Below are 21,068 nucleotides of genomic sequence, written 5' to 3' on the forward strand. Positions count from 1 at the left end.
TGGGTTTGGTGAGGGGGAAACTTAAGAATTTCTTATGCATTTTTTGGTTCAAGTCGTTGCTCACAAAATTCTTGTGAGTGTATGTCCACGTGTGTGCACGTGTGTGAGGGCCAGAGGCCAACCTTGGGGAGCTGTCTACCTTGATTTTAGGAAAAGGTCTCTCTCTGGCTGATTAGGCTAGGTTGGCTGGATGGACAGTGGGCTCCAGGGAGCCCTCGGTTGCTGCCTTCCCAGTGCTGGGATCACAAGTCTATGCTATCACATTTGATTTTTTTTTTTAAAAATGGCTTCTGGGGATGCAACTGATCTCCTCATGGAAACATCTTGAGGACTACTGATCCGCCTATTCCCCTAGCACCTTGCATAGTTCTTTACTAGTAAATAGGCTGTGTTTTCTTCATCAGTAGCAAATACAGAGTTGTATAAGGGTTTTTTTGTTCTGTTTGTCTTAGTTACATGTGGGAGGAGACATTTTAAGTAATCCAGTGGATCTCTTCTAGGATTTAGTTAGCCAAATTCTCAAGCTATGGTTGTAAATGTTTTCCTTTCCAGGAACACAAGCTCTTTTCAAATACGATTGTATCTGTAATTGCAAAATAATTTAGATATTTTAAAAAATTTAGATACTGCAAAGAAGTGGTGAATGGACCCTTCCTCGGTACCAGTTAGAGGCCTACCAAACAATGTGCTTAAAAATTAGATATCCTGCTGGGTGGTGGTGGCGCACACCTTTAATCCCAGAGACAGAAACATGCGGATCTCTGTGAGTTTGAGGCCAGCCTAGTCTACAGAGCAAGTAGTTTCAGGATAGGCTCCAAAGCTACAGAGAAACCCTGTCTTGAAAAACAAAACAAAAACAATTAAATATCCTATAAAGAAACAATCTACTAATAGTAAATTAAAAAAAAAAAAGAAGTCTGGAGAGATGGCCCAGTTGTTGAGAGCATTGGCTGCTCTTCCAGAGGACCCGGGGTTCAATTCCCAGCACTCATATGATAGTTCATACCTGTCTATAACTCCAGTTCCAGGAGATCTGATGCCAATGCATATAAAATAAAGTTAAATAAATGTTTGTTTTTTTAAAAAAAAATGGATTGGAGAGATGACTCAGCAGTTGAGAATACTTACTGTGCAACCAAGTTCAGATCCCAGCGCCCATTTAACAAGATGAGCATCCTACAGGCCTGTAAACTCAGCTCTGACACAGGGGAATCCCTGGGACTTACAGCCAATGAAATTTGCTTTGGTTCAGAAGAGTAGGTGGAGTGTGATAGACACGTGGCCTCCATGTGTGCACAAGAGCATGCCTACAGACAGGTATATCACATTCATTAATTTAAAATAGTTTTTTTGTCATGTAAATTAACCCATTTATTTAGTTGGCTGTGCCCTATTGAGAAGGGTATCAAATGGTAGCACTTTTACTGGTCTTTCAGTTCCTTCAGTCTTCTGATGGCAGACTTCACTGTGACTACAGAAGTCGTGTTGTAGGTCCAGGCCATGCCAGCCACTGTTTTCATGTAGGAACCACAGTGCCAGATGCCGACAGGTTGTCTCTTCATCTTGGTCTTGCCACAGAAGGAGCACGTGTACTTGGCGTGCTGGCTGATTTCAATTTTCTTCACCATTTTCTGGAGGGAGGCACCATAGCGGGTCCCTTATTTCCCGACAATCCCGACCTTCTTGGTGTGCCACGTCGCAGGAACCTAAGCCAAGCCTTTAAAAGGTGGTGGCACACACACACACACACACACACACACACCTTTAATCCCAGCATTTAAAAGGCAGAGGCAAGCTGATCTCTGAGAGTTCAAGGACAACCAAGGCTACAAAGAGAAACTTGTCTCAGAAAGAAAGAAAGAAAGAAAGAAAGAAAGAAAGAAAGAAAGAAAGAAAGACCCAAATAAAAAAACAACAATTACAACAAAAAGTGAAAAAAAAATTTGCATTGGCAAGTAAGTTTGAAACAATTTCTGATTCTTAGTTTCTTCATGCCAGGACTAAAGAGCTGCATAAAATGATCAAAGTTCAATTCTCTGAAAAACCTTGTAAGAAAGAAAGTAAAACAAAGTATCTAGGCACTAAAGTGGACATGGCACTTCAGCTCTTCCCAGTTCAGTGGGCATCTGGAATTTATCAGGCTCAGTGAACCAGAGTCCGAGACCTAAGTCAGAGTCTCATAAGAGAAGTTTCCCCTTGGCTGCAGTCTGGGGACAGTTGGTGGAGATCTTGGGTAGTTCCAGGGGGTCATTCCACAGGTAGGGGTCTGAAGCCACAACTGTGGGTATTTCCACCGTGGTTGCCTAGTCAACCGTCATTCTACCCTGGTAAATTTTCTCGTCTTTTCACATTGTCCTAAGCAATTCTCCTTTTCATCTGACAGATAAACCCCCTTTCCTCTTAGAAACTGCCTACCTATAGAGATATTTTCTGTTCAATGTAAGATTACAATTGCACAGGAGATATATATCTTGGATAATGCTTTCTTGTACAGCTATATATTTCTTTTAAAGGTTCGACTGCATCTTATTATCTGCATTACATGGTCTGTTTAGTTCCATGCTGAAAGGCTTTTGTGTCATAATCAAAAGATGCTATAATTCATTGTAATGAATCTCATGATATAGTAAACATTTTGTTTAGATTTATTTTATTTTATGTTTGTATACCTGGAGTGTATGGGTGTGTACCATGTGCCTATAGGTGCCCACAGAGGCTAGAACAGGGGCATTTGATTTCCTGGAGCTGGAGTTTTAGGTGGTTGTGAGCCTCCCAATGGGTACTGGGAACTGACCCTAGGTCATCTGCAAGAGCTCAACTCTCTCAACTACTGAGTTGTCTTTCCAGCTCCCTATCATGGGACTTTCATCCTGTCGTATTTTTCCCAATAGATGTAGGGGATCAGATATAGCTCTTGGGTTAAAAAGCATACAAATTCCATGTTTTTATAGTTATTAATTTTATGGGAGTCATACTCTGACCAACACTGGAGCTCATAAATATTTCAATAGAATTTATTTGGCTTATATGTGTTAGGTAAATACATAGTTATGGAGACATTTAAATATAAATAGACAATAGAGAGAATGCTTGTGCCTCTCCGCTCCAATCATAGGTTGAAACTTAACTTTCAACCTGATGGTTCTTAGAACTGCGCCTCCGGGAGGCACGCAGTGCTTGAGAGTGGAGGTCTTGTCAGTAGATTGACCCCTTATTAAAGAGACCCCACACAGTTCCTCATCCTCTCTACTGTGCAGAGACACAGTAGGACGACCACCATGAGCCAGGCTGTCACCAGACATCCAAAAGGCCAGAGCCATGCTCTCAGACTCCCAAACAGGGAAATGAACTTATCACGTTTATGAGTTTTCCGGGTTAGTCTGTTACAAGAGCTTGGTTGAAAACAGCACCTTTTCCTTATTTTTTCAAAGCCAGCGTTGTCACATAGCTGTTGTGGAATAATTTCCAGAGCCTTGGCATATGCCCCAATCAACAGCTGCTGTTTCCCTGGATTGGTCCTCTAGTAATCCCGCAGATATTTGGAGAGCTCCATTTCGATGGCTCCACCACCAGCCACCACAGAGTCATTCTTGATGGCCCTCCTCACGATCATGATAGCATCATGCAGGGACCATTCTGTCTCTTCCATAAACTGCTCAGCGCCACCACGGAGGATGATGGTACATGTCTTGGCCTTAGGGCAGCCAGTGAAGAAATTATATCTCTCGCCTCCAATTTGGGTCTCTTCAAACACCTGGCAGTGGCCCAGCACATCTGGCACCAAAGCATTCACACTGGTCTGGATTGAGCCTCCACAGGCCATCATTGTTCTCTTCAGATCCTCCTCAGGCACGCGGCCAGCACAGAACATGTCCCTATCAGCAAAGTACTGGGTGGCCACATCCCCAATGGGGAGTTTGGACAAGATGACTTTGGCTCCAGACTGATGGATCTTCTCTAACTTGTCATAGAGAATGTTCCACTCAGCATCAACAATTGCCTGGTAATCCTCCACTGTGTGAACTCTGATTTCAGCATTATCTTACTCTGCTTTCAACTCGAGCTCAACATTTAAGAGGGCAATCTTGGGGTTCTTATACTTTTTGGGCTGCATTTCAAACCCAGCATAAGAGAAAGTCTTCTTGAATGCAACACCAGCCACCAGCTGAGACTCTTCTAGGGCTCTACCCTGTACTTTCTTGGTTTGTGAAACTACACAAAAACCACCTAAGTCTCAGTTCCCTTCTTTGAAGAAAGGATTAAGAAATCTACGGCACCAAGTTGCTTAAGTAACAAAGTAAATAAAGATTTTGCCCAATGTTTGACAATGTCTGACAGTTGGCAGGAACTGGTCTTTGTGTTCTCTGCAGAGCTGAGTACACATGGCAGGCGGTGAAGTCCAAGCAAGGAAAAGGAGCCCACGGCAAACTGAGTATCTGCCGGATGTTGACCACACCTGGCTTGATCATGCTTACCATCCCAGCAGAGTGAGTGTGGTTAGCTCCCTATTTTACAGTGACTTGAAGTTGCAAGTTAGCAGCGGATTTGGGAACTGTGAACTTGGAATCGGGAACAGTCTATCTCCTTGAAACCAGTCTGTGCAGCAAGTTGTCGCCTCCTGTTTATATTGGGTTGATAGGTTTCCTTCAGGGTCACCATCTTGCCAAGGCCAGTCTACTTCTTCAAGAAGGAGTTTACTGTGCCTCCCCTGGGTGTGACAGCATATTATAAGCACCACCTGTTGAGGTTCAACAAAAACATTGTAATTAATAAGAACAGCCAGAGGAAAATAATAAGCATGTATTCTCTAAGCAGTTTCTCATAAAAATTATGGTTATTGATTTTATTTATCTAAGCTGATACATATTTAATATTGTAGAAAGCCCTAAATCTAAAACAAAGCCTTGCATGAATCTCTAATAACCAAAATTTTGTAGGAGGCCCTTCATCAGTGTGCTTTATAATGTTATGGGCCTGTAGGTTTTCAGTAAATATTTAACAGAACGTTTTATAAGAAGTGCAAATCTGTGTTGTCTTCATTTTATTTGATCCAGCAGGTAAGACTGTAGGAAGAATTCACTTTTAATTTGAGTAGAAAATGGCCGCCTAACTCCAAAAGATATGGATAATTTTAAGTACCTACCTTCTTGTAAGGCAGGAGTGATAGACTTAACCTGCCTGATATTTGACAAGTAACTGCTGGGGCTGCTGGTGTCAGGCAGCAGGACCAAGCTTCTCCTGTGCAGCTGGGACGATCGAGGACAGTCCTCTAGGGCTCCTCTTACTGGCCAGACACCTAGGGGTTCCTCTCCAGCCAGACGCTTCAGGTGCTTCTGTCTCCTCCATATATAATCAGATTTAAAGACCACACCAAAGAGCTGTTATCACCACCTCCCCTCATCTCAAAGATGAGGAAACCAAGGCAGGGAGAGTTTAGAAGGCCATGACCCACCCAGGTAAGTCACAGAGCTGTGACCCAACCGAGAACGCTAAGCTCTGTGGGATGCCCAAGAGTGTACCAGGCTTGCCACCCACGCTGGCTATGTAGATTTGTGAACAAATAAACTAACAGCCTTTTAATGTGACCTGCTCAGTAGAGGATTTCCGAGCAGACACTTACTACCAGAGACAGCGTTCCCTGGTCAGAATGCCCTATGTACTTCTGAGGGACAGGAAAATGCTCATGTGTTAGCCATCTGGAAGGGAGAAGGCATCAAAGGGGATACGAAAGAAGAAGAAAATTTAGTTACCCCAAATCATCTCTTGTGGGTGGGACAGTTTGGGAGTGACACGGCCTGTCTGTGTCTAGATTCTATGTACTTCCCTAAAGCTTGCCCCAGGAAAAGGGGCTTCTCTGGGACGGACAGCGCTAGGGCCTGCCCGTACCTTAATTCTAGGGATAGTGATTGACGAGGCACTGATGTAACAGAGTCAAAACTTCTAAACACTTGAGGGAAATCCAGTACTCCCAAGATGTTAAATCCAGGACTTCCGAGATGTCCCCTCAGGCGTGGAGCTCACTTGGATATAGCACAGGTCTCCTCAACTAAATCATAGTTAGAACTGGAGAACATTGATGGAAGGTGTTCGACCCAGGTGCTTCTATTTCTTAAATCTATTCTCTAGGTTTGTCTCTATGTTTATATTTTGAAAATAGCATAAAGATCTTGTTGCCTTATATTAATATATAATTATGTTTTAAAAATATTGAATGTTACTAGCATATTTTCAATATTTATTTTTTAATTAAAATATTATAAATGTTAACTGACACGCAACCACACATATTTATGAGATATAAGACAATATTTTGATATATAAGCATTTTATATCAAGCTATTTAACCTATAAATCAAGCTATTTTACTTATACTTCACTTACACACCTGTGTTTTATGTGTGTATTGAGAACAGTTAAAACCTACACAGCAATTTTAAAGTCAGATATGTTCTCATCAATTAGAGTCACCATGATGTACAGTACATGTCTTAAACTTATTCCTCTAATCTAATTGAACTTTATGTTTTTTGACCAACACATTTGTTCCCCCAACAATTCACTTTTGGTAACCTCCATTCTCTTCTGCTTCTGTGAATTAGACTGAGGGATTCTCATGGCAATAAGATCTTATAGGATTTATCTCCTTATGCCTGGCTTTTTTCACTTAGCATGAAACGTTCAGCTTTTGTCTGAAAAGTGAACGTTAGAGGCGTTAATCCCCAAACGTAACAGAAAGCATACCCAGAGAAAGATGACGCAAACCGCTAGTACTGGAAAGAAGTAGTTTCCTTATGGATCCTTAATCTGACGATTCTCAAATTTTACTGTTTTTCCCTTAATCTAGGTCATTCATTTGGAAGGTTTCTGAGATTATAAACTCATCATGACTCGAAGTCATTCTCTTCTCACCTCGGAACGTTGATGTTGACAGTCTTGCTGTGGACTGTGCCACAGGTCATCTGCCCTCTTCCTTCTCTGGCCTGAGTCTGGACCTCTCTTCTCATCCTCCCTGGGGGGTGGTCCTTCATGATTTATCTTCTCGCTTCCTGGATTGTTCTCCCCCTGTCTAAAGGTTCTGTGGTTTTAGGAAGGATTATCTCCATACTACTGGAAGTCATTTGGGAGGAGGGACTGTAATTGTTGTGTCCCCAACCTATGTAGTAAACCACAGGAGATGAAATTTCTAAATTTTGAAGTTAATATAAAATGATGAACTTAACTGTGTGTGTTTGTACGTGCATGTTCATGGTGTGCGACTGAATATATGCTTGTATGTGTGGAGGTCAGATAACAACCTAGGGTGTTATCTGTCCACTTTTAAACAAATGTCAAATTTAGTATAATTTGATTTTTTTTTTTTTTAAATACAGGGTCTCTACCTAGCCTCAAACTTGCCAAGTAGGTGAGTCTGGCTGTTGAACAAGCCCAGGCCTGGATCCACCTAGCTCTGTTTTTCCAGCACTGGGATTACAAGCATGTGGTGCCACACTCAACTCTTTGACCTGAGTGCTGGGGGTTACCCCAGGTCCTCCTGCCTGAGAGGCAAGCACTTTAGCTACTGTATTGTCTCCCTACTTAGTAATATCGATAATAGTACACGTATATTTTTTCTTCACTCTGACTGAATAATATGAACAGAAGTTCCTGGGAAGAAGGTACGACTACCAAGGCTGATGGACTTGTTAGAATTTTAATGATGTGGAGTGGTTGGGATGTTGCATTTTATCTTGGGCTGTCTTTATCTCCCAATAGCCACCTCATGCCCCCTTCCCTGTGACCTAATGCGCTGTGCCCATTAGACAGACCTTTTGGAATGTACTGACGGATCTCCAGCTCCCAACCCCAGAGCTAAAAGTGTCATTAGCATTTGGGGCCTAGAGCAGAGGTTTCTCTGGTTTATTGTAGCCTGGTTACCTGATGTTCCTGCCAGTGTATTGGGAAGTGTATTGATTTATGACCTCCTTTGGTCTGTTCCTATAAAAACCTCATGAAACTGCTACCGCATCAGAACATGGAACTTTGGGCAATCTGAATCTGTGTTCCCAGGCCATAGTCTCTCATAGTTGGCTCCAGAATAACTGATTTTTAAATCCCCTTTGAGGTAAGAGTTGTGCTTCTTGCATCAACAGTAGAGGGACGTTGACCCCAGCCGCATTGCGCACATCACTGTGTGCTCAAGTCCCTCTCTGGAGGTAGTAATGACTCAGCTTTCCTTTCCGCTCTGTGTTGCCATAGAGATTGTCATGCGTGGGATGAGTGGGGGAGGGAGCAGGAAGATAGGACAATCTCTTTGTATTAATATTATTACTATTACTATTATTTGAAGTAGAGTCTTGTTAGAAATTCCTGACTGGCAGCCAGGGGGTGGTGAACACACCTTTTTTTTCTTTTCTCTTTCTTTCTTTCTTTCTTTCTTTCTTTCTTTCTTTCTTTCTTTCTTTCCTTCCTTCCTTCCTTCCTTCCTTCCTTCCTTCCTTCCTTTCTTTCTTTCTTTCTTTCTTTCTTTCTTTCTTTCTTTCTTTCTTTCTTTCTTTCCGAGACAAGGTTTTTCTGTAGCTTTGGGCCCTGTCCTGGAATATCTCTGGCCAGAAGAACTCAAGTCCTCATGCTTGCAAGGAAAGGGCTTTACCCAATGAGCCATCTCCCNCTCTCTCTCTCTCTCTCTCTCTCTCTCTCTCTCTCTCTCTCTCTCTCTCTCTCTCTCTCTCTCCATTCATCCATCCATCTATCTAGATAAATTTCTACCTTCTTTTGTTTGTCAACTTGGCAAAAGCTAGAATTACCTGGGAAGAGGGAGCGCAATTGAGGAATTGCCTCCAGCGGGCATGTCTGTGGGGTATTTTCTTGATCTGTGGTTGATGTGGGAGGGTCAGTCCACTGTGGGTGACACTTCCTTTGAGTCCTCAGTTAGTCCTGGAAAGCAGGCCAGGAAACAACTCTCCTCTAGTTCCTGCTTGTGGGCACTTGCCTGAGTTTCTGCCCTGACTTCCCTCAACCCTGGACTGTCACTGCTGGCTGAAATAACCCTTTCCTCCCCGAGTCACTTTAGGTCAGCGCTTTATCACAGCAATAGGAAGGCGAAGTAGGACAGCCAAGGAAGGGCATTTCCTTAGCTCCACTTGCAAAACTCTCCCTAGTCTTAAAGTTCTGAAGAGCCCACGCCAAACTGCTTCTTCAATTAGTATTCTTCTAGGCGTTTCTTCAAGGTCTGATTCTGATTAATAATTTTGGGCAGGAATTCTGCATATGTGACCTTGGATCGTCCCCAGTGCAACCCCGTGGGAGGCACAGCCAGCACCAGCAGACCACAGACCACGTTTCTCCATTTCCCTTCCTCCTGCTTTTAGGAGAGAATCGGTTTGTGGGGTGACAGCCAATGGTTTTCCACCACTGCTGGTTCCTTGTATGCTGAGCTTTCTTATTTGAAGTTACCCATCGTGAAATATTTTATTTATGAAAATTTCATTTTCTGGGTCAGAGATGGAGCTCAGTTGGTAGAATGTCTGTCTCGTATGCAAAAGGCCCTGCATTTGAGACCTAGCATTAAAAATATATATGAAAGAAAGGAGCTGACTGTAGCACCGTGCTCCTGTAATCGAAGCACTTTGGAGGTATGGATAGGCAGCAAGGTGGAGGTCAGACTGGGCTACGGGTCTCATTTTTAAAAATTTGATAGTTTTAATATTTGCGGTTGTTAGTTGTCTAGAAGCATTGTCACTAGTGTTTTGACTTTTTGTATGCTGGATTATTTTCTTTGATTCACAACTTGAGTTTAATGATCTGAGAGTCCTGTGGCTCAGCCTCGGTAAAGGCTACTCCCAAAAAGGGTTTGCCTTTGAGCGTTTCAAATGGATGTCTAGCCTTCTGTGTAGCTTTGGATGTAGACCTTCCATGTAGCTTCCCTGCCTCCCTGTTGTCTGAGATGCCTCAGAAGACAGTTAACATCTGACTCCCCTTTCTGTTGGGCAATAGGGCTTGTAAGGATAATAGGGGAGTTGGTGGTAGTGGCCCATGGCCTACAATCCCAGTATGTATGAGGCTAACGCAGGAGTGTCATGAGTTCAAAGTCACCTTGAAGGTTATTTAGGAAGACTTCCTTTTTTTTTTAGATTTTTTTAAAAATAAATTTTTAAATTTATTATGTATACAGTATTCTGTCGGTGTGTTTGCCTACAGGCCAGAAGAGGGCACTAGACCTCATTACAGATGGTTGTGAGCCACCATGTGGTTGCTGGGAGTTGAACTCAGGATCTTTGGAAGAGCACACAATGCTCTTAACCACTGAGCCATCTCTCCAGCCCAAGGAAGACTCTTAAGGAAAAAAAGAAAAAGAAAGAAAAGGGCCGGGGTGCTGGTAGGGTGGACCAGCAGGTGAAGGCCCTTACCACCAAGCCAGATGACCTTTGTTTGGCCTTGGGACCCACATGGTGGAACTGAAGCCTGCTAGCTGTCCCCTGACCAACACACAAGCGCCCCGGCACAAGTGTACCCCCTCAAATAACTGCAGTTAAAAGAAAAAAGAAGCAAGAGCCTTCGGGATGTTATCACCCCAATAATATCACAGGGAGCCCAAAGTGAAGAAACAAAAGCTGGTCACAAGATGTGGGGTCTGACCTTTTAAAGTTAGACCAAATAAATTATAAATTGATAACCCCCCCCCCCCCAGACTCACAAGGTTTTAAAAAGGATTGTATCAATTTACCCTGGAAGGCTCCGACCCAGCACGAATGAAATGGCACTTTTGGACCCCTCGCTCCGTGTAATGAGCTGGCTGAGGAAACTACTCAGTGGCGGAGCCAGGCCCCTGGGGGCAGTGCCAAGAGCTCCAGGACAAGCAGCAGACCAAGAGCCTTAATGGACACCGGGCAGTCTATGCCCCTCTATATTCTGGGAAGATGTCTGGACCCGTGACTGCTAGGCACCTCTTGCTTCCTTCCTTTATGAACAGGAGTGTCCAGCATAGCTATGTCAAACAATTGGATGTGTGTGTTCAGTAACTTCAGCCCACTGTTTGGAGGAAGGGAACTCAAATTTCTGTATCTGAGGTGTTTGATATAAAGAAAGGCCTGATGCCGTGATAGAGTAAGATTTGGTAGTCTCAGAGGCATGAATTTAGCAGGAGGGATAAACCCTTGACTAAACAACTGTACTTTCCTGTCCTGTTATAGCCACGGCAATACCTTTTTCTTTTTTTAATTTCAATGTGATCTTGACTCTGTCTTTGAGGGATACAGTTCATACCCCTCTCCTTGGAACCAAGTACTTGTGGAATTACAGCAGAAACGAAGCTCTATTGAAAGCTAAGGTAACATATCCTACTAGTTCCCCAGAGATTCTGGTTCTTAACATGTAGGCTCGTCTCTTTGCAGCCCACACAGCTATATAGAGAGACAATATGAAGGAGTTCCATGGACTGCCCTAGCTGAGGTCCTCTTAGCCAACAGTCCCTACGGACCCCCACTCTGAATAGTGATCCTTCGCAAGATCCCACTCTCCCACCACCAACAATCTCATCAAAGTCAGAAGGGAGCATTGGATCCCCTGGAACTGGGATTATAAATGGTTATGAGAAACCCAGGTACTCTGTAAGAACAGCAAAAACAAGTGCTCTTAACCACTAAACTACCTCTCTATCCCTAATAGGCTAGCCTCAAACTCCCAATGGAGCCAAGCTGAGTGTGACCTTGAACTTTTGATCTACCTTTATCTCACAGGCACTGGGAATACAAGGGTGAGCCACCACAGTTTGCTCCAGAAGCTGTTTATGAAAGTCAATGTGGAACACTTTGATTTTGAGTAAAGCAGAAAGAAGCAAGGATGAGGTGCTTAGGGACGAGGCCAAGTGCCACTAGCGCCCAAAGGTAAACTTATGCTGGCAATGTAGTGCTCTGATGGAATGAGTCTCCACTGAACCATACTCAATGGGGATATGACACACACACAAGGGCAAATGAGAGAAGGGATGAAGAGCACTGTCAACACGTCTGTCTTGCCCTGAACCACAGGCTGCTTTTCTTAGTCTTCTCCTTTTCAAGTTCTTTAGAAAGAAAGTAACTTCCCTAGGCAATTACCATTGTATCTTGTTGAACAAAGCTTTTACATAGAGCCCTGTGGTAGATTAGTACCCAACCTAGGGGACTGGAATGCTTTGGGGGGATGGGATCATACTCCACCCTTTAATTTAATAAATTCAATCCCCAACTCCCACTTCTTTATGATATGACACGTATCTGCAGATCCGGCCTCTCGAGAGCTGATGACGTTCAAATGAGGAAAGCAGCCCCTCATCTGTTCTGACTGGTCTCCAGAAGGAAAGGAAAGTGGATGGAGAAGGTGCCTCTCTGCAAGCCACACAGAGAGGCCTCCAAAGAAACCAAACTTGCTGGCAGTTTTAGCTTGAACTTCGAACCTCCAGTACAGTAAGAAATAAATTTCTGTTATTTAACCCAATCTGCCTGTGGTATTTTGTTATGCCACCCTGGGTGAATGCCTGTAAGAACCCAGTGCGCTGTTCATTGGGCCTTGTGTCCAGTTTAGTGTCTCTTTAAAGGGGTCCTTTGGATGAAGCAGGAACATCCAGACATCGTCTTCAAACTTTTACATTATTCATAGGAGGAAAAAAAAGGCTAACAGGTGTGAAAGCTAACAGGGAACCGGGTAGAAATTAGGCGGCAGGTTACGTGAAACCTGATAGGACGCAGTGTCTGCCCTGGTTCCTACCTGGAGGAGAGGGATGCGTTCTGTGGAAAAGGCGGGATCGCTCTATGGACACGGCGGGATGCGCTTTGTGTAACTTTTGAATGGAATGGGATTTAAAGGCAGAAGAAAACTCTGGCTACAGATGATGGGTGTGAACAAAAGCCAAGAGGCAGAGTTAGGGAGCCACACCAAGGGGTCAGTGCAGCAGTGAGCTGAGCAGGAGACCACTGGAGACAGGATTCTGAGTGACCTTGAGAATCAGGCCAAGGGTAAGCATTTGGTTAGGGTTTAACTTCAGAATAGAAGAATCTGTCAAAGTAGACCAAGATGGGTACCAAGTTTTAGAAATTTCTGGAGTGTTTCCAACAAAAGGGTCTAGTTCCTCTAACCTTACCTCTGACGTCACAGCCAAGAAAGTGGTTGTCAGCAAGCACCTGCCCGCCATCAGACTCAGGCAGGCACCGGGTAAGTGGAAATGGATGCCTCTGAGCCCAGTTTTTGCATCTATGACTGAAGAAAGTAGATAAATCTCGAAGTAGAGCCTTTCAAGTTTCAGATTCGGGGTAATTCACAGGCCACATCGCTCCTTCTAAGGACGTTTTCAATGCACTCACTATAGCCCAAGCTGGCCTTCAACTTGCTCTGTAAGAGGATGACCTAAAACTTCTAATCCATTTGCCTCGACCTTCAAAATTCTATGCACCATGTCTACTGTATGACCTGTTGAAGTTTGAGGCCAAAACTTTGTGTAAGCTAGGCAAGCACTGTGGCTACCCAGTGACATCCCCACTATGGTCATCTGCGTTTTAACAAGCATCCCAAGCAATTTTTATATTCACTGATGTTGAAGACTACTGTCCCAAAACAAGTCCTGGATTGCTTAAACTCTCTCTTATACCTGCCTTTTCCAATCCATCTTTCCCTTTCGGTTCCCCAACCTCCTCATCTTCAGTCTTTAGCCCAGGACATGGAGGGCAGCCCTAGCTCACGTCTAGCAAGCTGTCTGCTCTGTCCTGTCGGGTTCTCTTCACCTTTTCACTGACAGGGCATTTTCCCATTATCTCCTCTTCCCTTTTCTTGGGTCCTTTTATGTCTTGTCTCCTCTTTCTTAGTCTTCTGCTTTCTATTTTTGAAAGAAAAGCTCTAATGGCCGGTTCTCCTTCCTGTCCCATGCTGCCCATTCCATGATGCAGTGACGTGGATGGGGACCCAGCCACAGAATGTGAAGAGAGTTGAGCTCAAGGGGTCAGAGAGCAGAGCTCTGATCCAGGGAGAGCTCAGCACAGCTGGGATCTCTGAGACTGGAAACTGTACCAGGAGAATAAAAGATGCTGCAAGACAGGGGTGGGGTCATAGTGGGAGGGGGTGGGAGGAGGGAGGGCCCAGATTCGTGATACAGGGAATTCCATGAGGAAGTAAAGACAGGAGCCCTCTGTGAATGGCTGGGCAGGGCTGGGCAGGGCTCACAACCCTGTGTGCACCTGTTCTCTGTGATCTGCTTGTGGGTGAGCTAATGATCAACTATGTTCCGAGGTGTGAGCTGCTGCATGGGCGTCTCCCTAGATGCTGCCTACCCCCCACCCCCAAGTGCTTGTTCCAAGGCTTTGTAAGCCTCCTTCTGTTAGGATCCAGACTGACAAAGAAAGCAGTCAATTCTTCTGAATTCTCCAGAAGAAAATCTGCTAGTGGCTTTCCCCAGACCTCCCTTGCAACAAGAGTTGCAGAATCGGGATCCCCACTGAGAAAGCCCAGGGCAAAATGCAACATCAACTGAGAAGAAAGATGGTTTTGCTTGTGTAGTATAATCTAACCAATGTTTACACATGAAGGCTCGGTGCTTATGTGTGTACCCAGGCTCCGGCACACAGACGCATGCTGTGCGTTTTATTCTCGGGCTTACCTACTGGAAAACAATCTTGTACCTGCTGTATGTCTCCACCTCTCATCACTTTCCACAAGGCACTAGATTTGGCCTTTTGAGACTTCTTGCAAGGAGGTCTTTTTGTGTGAACCCCTCAGAGGAAAACCAGGGGTAAGAGAACACAGGGGCCATCCTTACTGGGGCAGGCAGGGTTGTCAGAAGTTCCAGGAGGCCGGGCGGTGGTGGCGCATGCCTTTAATCCCAGCACTCGGGAGGCAGAGGCAGGCAGATCGCTGTGAGATCGAGACCAGCCTGGTCTACAAGAGCTAGTTCCAGGACAGGCTCCAAAACCACAGAGAAACCCTGTCTCTGCTCTAGGGGCAGGTTCATAAACAGACCCCCCAGGAAGGAGGTACAAGAGGGTCTTCGCACTGCAGCCCACCTCTCTAGGTTACTTCCCAAGTCGTGTTGAGCTCCAGGAACTGCTAGGGCCCAAACTCAAGATTATTATCGGTGCTCCACAGAGTCAGGTATCTGGTTCATCTTCTGACTTCCTCCAAATTCCAAGTTTGCCCCAGACATTCCCCACCCACTAACTCCTCACCCAGAAGTTTGTATACCTTAAGGTGGTGGGGGGATAGCCCCAGGGGGGCAGCGCCTGTTCTGTAATTGCTGCCCTGAAGGTGGGGGCAAATTGCTTGATATTTCCTAGAGATACTGACACTAAATTTGCATGTGAATTTCCTGATCTTTGGCAAGCTGTCTTCAATAAGGATGACGGAGGCCTCGACATTCCTGTGTTGCCAGATTGGCCGGACCCACCCGCTTCCTTTTCCTCCTTTTGCCACCTCTGCACTGCAGGGCCCAACACACCTGGCCTCTGCCTGTGTTCCTCTTTCTGCTTCCTTCGTTTCTGCTTTCTTATTCGTTGGAACCATTCTTGTTCATGCCCCTTCTTTTAATCTCCCAAACAAGTATAGTTCAAAATAGTCTCAGTTCTCCTCGTCTGTCTCTGCTCTCTGTCCGTCCTCTAAGCTTCTGTAGTTCTGTGCACAGATTTTTGTTGCTGTTCTTCTGTTGAGTCATCATTAGGTATTTACGCCTCTGCCTCCCAGGGGCTGGCCTAGGAACTCCACGCATCTTTACTGCTGTCTCCAGGGCCTGCCTCCAGGCTTCAGCACAGTGAACGCTCAGGAGTAACTGCATTTTAGCCTGACCGTGTTTCCAGAATCCTAACCCTTCCCTTCTCACTGCTCCACTAACACAAGCAACTAGAAAGGAGACTTCTGGGTAAATTAGCCTACATTGTCATCTGCCTGTAAAACCAAGCTTAAATCTCTGCTGCTAGCTGGGTTATGAGAGACAGAAATTCTCCCAAATTACAGACTTCTAGTGTAAACTAGGCTGTACTCTGGACCCAACTTCATTGTGTTTATTATCCCATCCATCCATCCATCCACCCATCCATCCATCCATCCATCCATCCACCCATCCATCCATCTCTTTTCCTGTGCTTCTCCTGTTTACACCCCTCTGTTAATGTTAATCAAAATACTATTTATTCCTTAATGACCTTAGTAATAATAGCACATTATTTATCTGATTGGTTGCTGCCTGCTCTGCTTACACCCCAGCCAGTTATAATGCAGACCCCCTCGGGAACAGAGATGGTATCTGATGGTTTTGCTTTAGTACTTTTAGTCCCGCTCTAGCATGTGGGATGAAGAAATGAAGGCCCGAACATTCATTTTATGACCACACGTTAGACCCCAAGCTAGAGACAGCCAGTACAGCAGACACCAGAAGAGGCTTTTGTTTCCAATAGCAAAACTCCCCCTTCCCCACCTCAGAGTAAGTGGGTGAAAGGGGAGGGAACTTGTAAGTACAATACAGAGTGACAAGCACTGGGGTTTGGAGAGGAGGAGAACCAATCTATTTAGTTAAGGGCTTCACACCAGCCCCCCTGGCATCCATTTTTGAAATGCTGGGTGAAAATTCCATTCCAAGCTCCCTGCTGTGGGAGCTGCCTCAGTCCAAACTCCACCTCCCTGAAAGCCCACCAAATGGTGACCCCTCCCCAGGGAAGGTCAAGACCACTCCCACAGGCTATTTAAACTGCCCCCCAGAGAATGAACATGTGGTCTCCCCTTTCCCCTCTTTGGTGGTCATTTCAGTCCCCCCCCAAGGTTTTCTGGGGTCTCCCAGGAGTGTTGACACCCATTAAACCTGGGTATCCTTTAATTTGGTCTGATTGGGATTATTCGCATTGGTGGAGAGGTTTGTTGGCCAGAAAATACTTAACACAATCCAGACTGAGAAGGAGGTGGCATCAGGAAAGTTCCAGGTTTGGGTTGAATTTTGAAGACGTTTGCCAGGCAAATGAGATGAGCAGGACATTGGAGTGAGACGCCTCAAAACCATGCTCGGAAGCTCAAAGGGAAGATGAGAGGAAGCATGTCCATATGAAAGCCCACACTTAAGAGAGAACCACAGAGGAGGTGGCCTCTGAAGAGGAGGCTGGCTGTCCCCGTGAGGGTGGGGGCTGTGGGCCAACATAAAGACCTAAGGATGTAGCCTCTGTTGAAAAAAGTGAAGTACTGTCTGTCCTGACTCTTATTCCTGGCCCAAGGTGTCCCTTTCTCCTCCACATTGTTGTGGGGTGAGTGTTATGATTTTTTAAAAATGCTGCAAGATCCCTGGCGGCAGTAGGCAGCAGAAATACTGTAGGTCCCCAAATGGTGGGTGGCAGGCAGCGTCCCCTGGGAGCAGCCAGTCCAATCCCAGGCAGAGACTGCTACCAGTCCCCATGCTGTGGCTGGTCCCAGGCAGGGAGACACATGGAGGGTGGTCAGGAGACAGGGACACGGATAGACACATTGTACAGAATAGAATTGGATATTTTTTAGTTAAATTATAAAATGGGAAAGAGGGGAGAAGGGGGAAGAAAGGAGGGGGGGGGGAGAAGGAGAAGAGGACAGAGCAAGAGAGAAAGGAGAAGGGGGGAGAGGGAAAAGGGACTGCCAGAGAAGCTAAGATAGCGAGAGGAGGAAGGGGCTGCAGGGAGTGGGCCTGGCTTGTCTCTTAAAGTGACGAGCAATCATAACAGTGAGAAGAGGAGAGAAAGGCTTGGGTTGTCCTTCCAGTGGCCCAGAAGCATTTGTGACAAGGAACACTGGGCTCTTCCTGTAGGTGTACCATGTCTACAGAACACTGGGCTCTCCCTGTAGGGTGTACCATATCTGTGGAACACTGGGCTTTCCCTGTAGGGTGTGCCATGTCTGTGGAACACTGGGCTCTCCCTGTAGGATGTACCATGTCTACGGAACACTGGGCTCTCGCTGTAGGGTGTACCATGTCTATGGAACACTGGGCTCTTCCTGTACTAAGCAAACCCCTAAGGGGAGACCTGTGGCCTCTCAAGAACTTCCTGAGTAAGGAGTCAGCTAAGGGGTGGGAAAAAAGCAGAGAAGAGTATAAACTTGATTTCTGAAAGAATAAGAATAAAAATGACAAACTTAGGGCAGTGTCTTTGAGACTCTTGGTGCCTTGGGAAGTTTAGAAAGCTAAGGAGGGAGAGTGATGGCCAGACAATAGTTCCCACTTTGCCTCCCTCCTTCCCTTATTGTTTCATGCAGCTAATACTGACATACCCTAATTTATCATGTTGTACTCTAACCACTAGGAATTTGTCAGTGACCAGGACAAATCCACTTGCTCCTCAAGTTTACATTCTGTGTGTGTGTGTGTGTGTGTGTGTGTGTGTGTGTCTATGGGAGCAGAGTAGTGGGTAATGAATAGAGAACAGAGAGACAACAATATAAATGGGTAATATCAAGTTTTAAAAAAGCTGTTAAGAAGATTTAAAAGATGAGGGTATAGGGTAGGGGCCACAGTGGGAGAAGGGTCAGGAATGAGGTCACTTGAAGAGATGGCATATGAACAGAACACCAAACACCTGATCTGTTTTCTCCCTTTCAATTCCTTGTCACCTTTGGACTTACTCTCTATCTATTTGGTAGCATGATTATGTAGGACAAGTATTCCACAAAACATAGCATATTTGGGCTTTCATGACCCCCAAATAGGTTGTTTCACTTGCGTTTCCCTTATGAAAGCAAGCATAATTATTTTGTTTTAAGGGGAAGAAATCAGGAGCTTAGAATTTCTTGAAACCGAAAGCAAAAAAAAAAAAAAAGTTGGTATTATCTAAATCTGACTAAAGCCAAGATTCTTCAGGGCAGTGTTGGGGCGCCAGGCCTTTCCCAGAGACTGTACGGGGAGAAAGGACACTGGAGAAAGAGGCCTCCTCGCTTTATTTAAAGGGGAGGGCTAGGACCTGGGAGTCTGAGCCAAGGTCATCCCTTGCTGTAGGAGTAGAGTGGAAGGAGAGGGAGCTCCAGGAAGGGAGTTTAAGGAGACAGGCTCTTTCAACAGTCTTCTGGGATTACAGCCGTGCGCCACCACACCCAACTCATTCATGTGTGCGTGTGTTTGTGTGTGTATGTGTGTGTATATTGCAACACAGAGGATTAAACACAGTCTTCTTCTGCCTAGATGATTTGGGAGGGCCCAAATACCCCACTGGAGGGTAAAGAGCAGCTAAGAATTATCCAAGTGATGGCCTCTGTTTCCAGAGGTTTGGAAGAAGCAGACACAGAGCGACCAATGTGGACCAAGTCTGGAAACTAGATAGAATCTCAGGTGTCCCAGGAGGGGCCAGTGGCCACAGATGTCTCTGATAACAGAGTAAGGAAAGCTAGCATAGGCCCGCTTCACGCCAGATCATCTCTACCTCAGAAATACCCGCAAACCTTGATGCTACTCAAAGACTAGGGATATGGAAAGGACCACATTTAAATACGACTGCTGTTTTTATCTCAGTTGACTAGATCAGGTTTTCTGCCAACAAGAGCAAAATCGGTGCCTGAAATAGAGTGAGCTTAGAGATGAGTAGAAGAGCTCACATTTTTAGTTCTGCACATGTGAATCATGGAGTCTGCAAATGAAGCGTTTTCACCCCCTGTACTACTGTTGAGATGAAGAGATGCCGAGATCTCTGGGAGAGAGTCCAGCCGAAAATCCGTTATCAACCCTTGTGTCCTGTGAACCCAGAAAATGTGCTCAATGCTCCTGCAAAGAAGGGTTCTTTAGCTGGGAGGTAGAGACGTAGTTCAGTGCTAGAGAGCTTGCCTAATATGCATTAGGCCGTGGCTTTCGTCTCCCACATGGACATACACAGACACACACACAGTTATATACATGCATAGATACACACATACACATACACAGACGCATACACATACACACTCACAGAAACACACAGACACACAGAAAGACAGACAGACACACAGACAGACACACAGACAGACACACACACACAGACACTCCTTTAGCTGGCCATGATAGAGCATGCCTGTAATCCCAGTACTCAGGAAGTGGAAGCTGGAAGATTGCTATGGGTTCCAAATCAGCAGGGTCTACATAGCAAGCTTCTGGCCAGCTTGGGCCTTGTAGTGAAACACTGTCAAAATAGAACAACAGAGCAAAACAAGACAAAACCCTTGTGGTTCGGAGGCCAAGGCTAGAAAGTTGTTCTTCTAAATGCTTCTCTGCAAATACCGCAGTCACCAATGACCACCTATCTGACCAGGCAGTCTTTCCTTTGCAATCCCATGCTCTTGTGTTGTGTGCCGAAGCTGTCTGTGAATACCCCTAATCTGCTGGGAATCTTCAAGCCTGGGGCTTTGGAATTGGGCATGAAAGATCTTTCAGGGTTAGAAAACTGTGGCCTGAGAGGCCAGGTGGGGCAGAAAGGAAGAGAATGTAGTATCTGCAGGACTGGCCCTCTCCTGTTCGCTGGCTCTCTTTTCCTTGACTCACGTGGAAAGTGGACATCATATTTACCTCTACCAAGGCAGCAGAAAAATAAAACGAGCAGAGCAGTACTTTGCCAATATTGCCAAAACAAAGTTCAGCAGACCGGGTACCTTCAACGGCGGAAGTTCATTTCCCCATAGTTCAAGAGGCCAGAGAGCCATGAATTATCAGTCAACAGGTTTGGTGCCTTCTGAGGCTTCTCACTTTTCTTTAACTTGCAAAGGTCTGCCTTCTCACGATGTGTGGACATGGCCACCCTTTGGACTGTGTGTTGTCTTGTTCCTTATAAAGACAACAAAAATATTAGATTAGAACCAACCCATAAGACCTCAGCTCATCTTTTTTTTTTTTTTTTATTTTTTTTTTTTTATTTTCGAGACAGGGTTTCTCTGTAGCTTTTGGTTCCTGTCCTGGAACTAGCTCTTGTAGACCAGGCTGGCCTTGAACTCACAGAGATCTGCGTGTTCCTGCCTCTGGGATTAAAGATGTGTGCCATCACCGCCCGGCTGACCTCAGCTCATCTTGATTGCCTATATAAAGGTTCTGTATCTAAATAGACCTGTATTCTCAAGTCCTGGATATTAGGATTTCAACACACACATTTGGAGGGACAAATTTGGAGTCCACAACA

At 45.2% G+C, this 21,068-nt stretch overlaps 1 protein-coding gene and 1 pseudogene across 1 annotated transcript; both read right to left on the reverse strand.

Annotated features, from left to right (window-relative positions):
• Window positions 1-1,421: 1,421 nt before the first annotated feature.
• On the reverse strand, window positions 1,422-3,320 carry LOC126511292 (60S ribosomal protein L37a-like; annotated as a pseudogene).
• Window positions 3,321-3,448: 128 nt separating this feature from the next.
• LOC126511300 (T-complex protein 1 subunit eta-like) lies at window positions 3,449-4,196 on the reverse strand. Its single transcript, XM_050158358.1, has one exon. It carries the CDS (start codon window positions 3,869-3,871, stop codon window positions 3,521-3,523), a length of 351 nt encoding a protein of 116 aa, XP_050014315.1. The 5' UTR covers window positions 3,872-4,196; the 3' UTR covers window positions 3,449-3,520.
• Between the last annotated feature and the right edge of the window lie 16,872 nt (window positions 4,197-21,068).

Source organism: Alexandromys fortis, unplaced genomic scaffold, assembly GCF_014885135.2.
Source record: "Alexandromys fortis isolate MF-2015 unplaced genomic scaffold, M_Fortis_MF-2015_v1.1 scaffold_97, whole genome shotgun sequence".
Lineage (NCBI taxonomy): Eukaryota > Metazoa > Chordata > Mammalia > Rodentia > Cricetidae > Alexandromys > Alexandromys fortis.

Excerpts from the sequence above, each read along its gene's own strand:
- LOC126511300 (XM_050158358.1), bottom strand. The coding sequence starts at position 3,871 with ATGTTCTGTGCTGGCCGCGTGCCTGAGGAGGATCTGAAGAGAACAATG.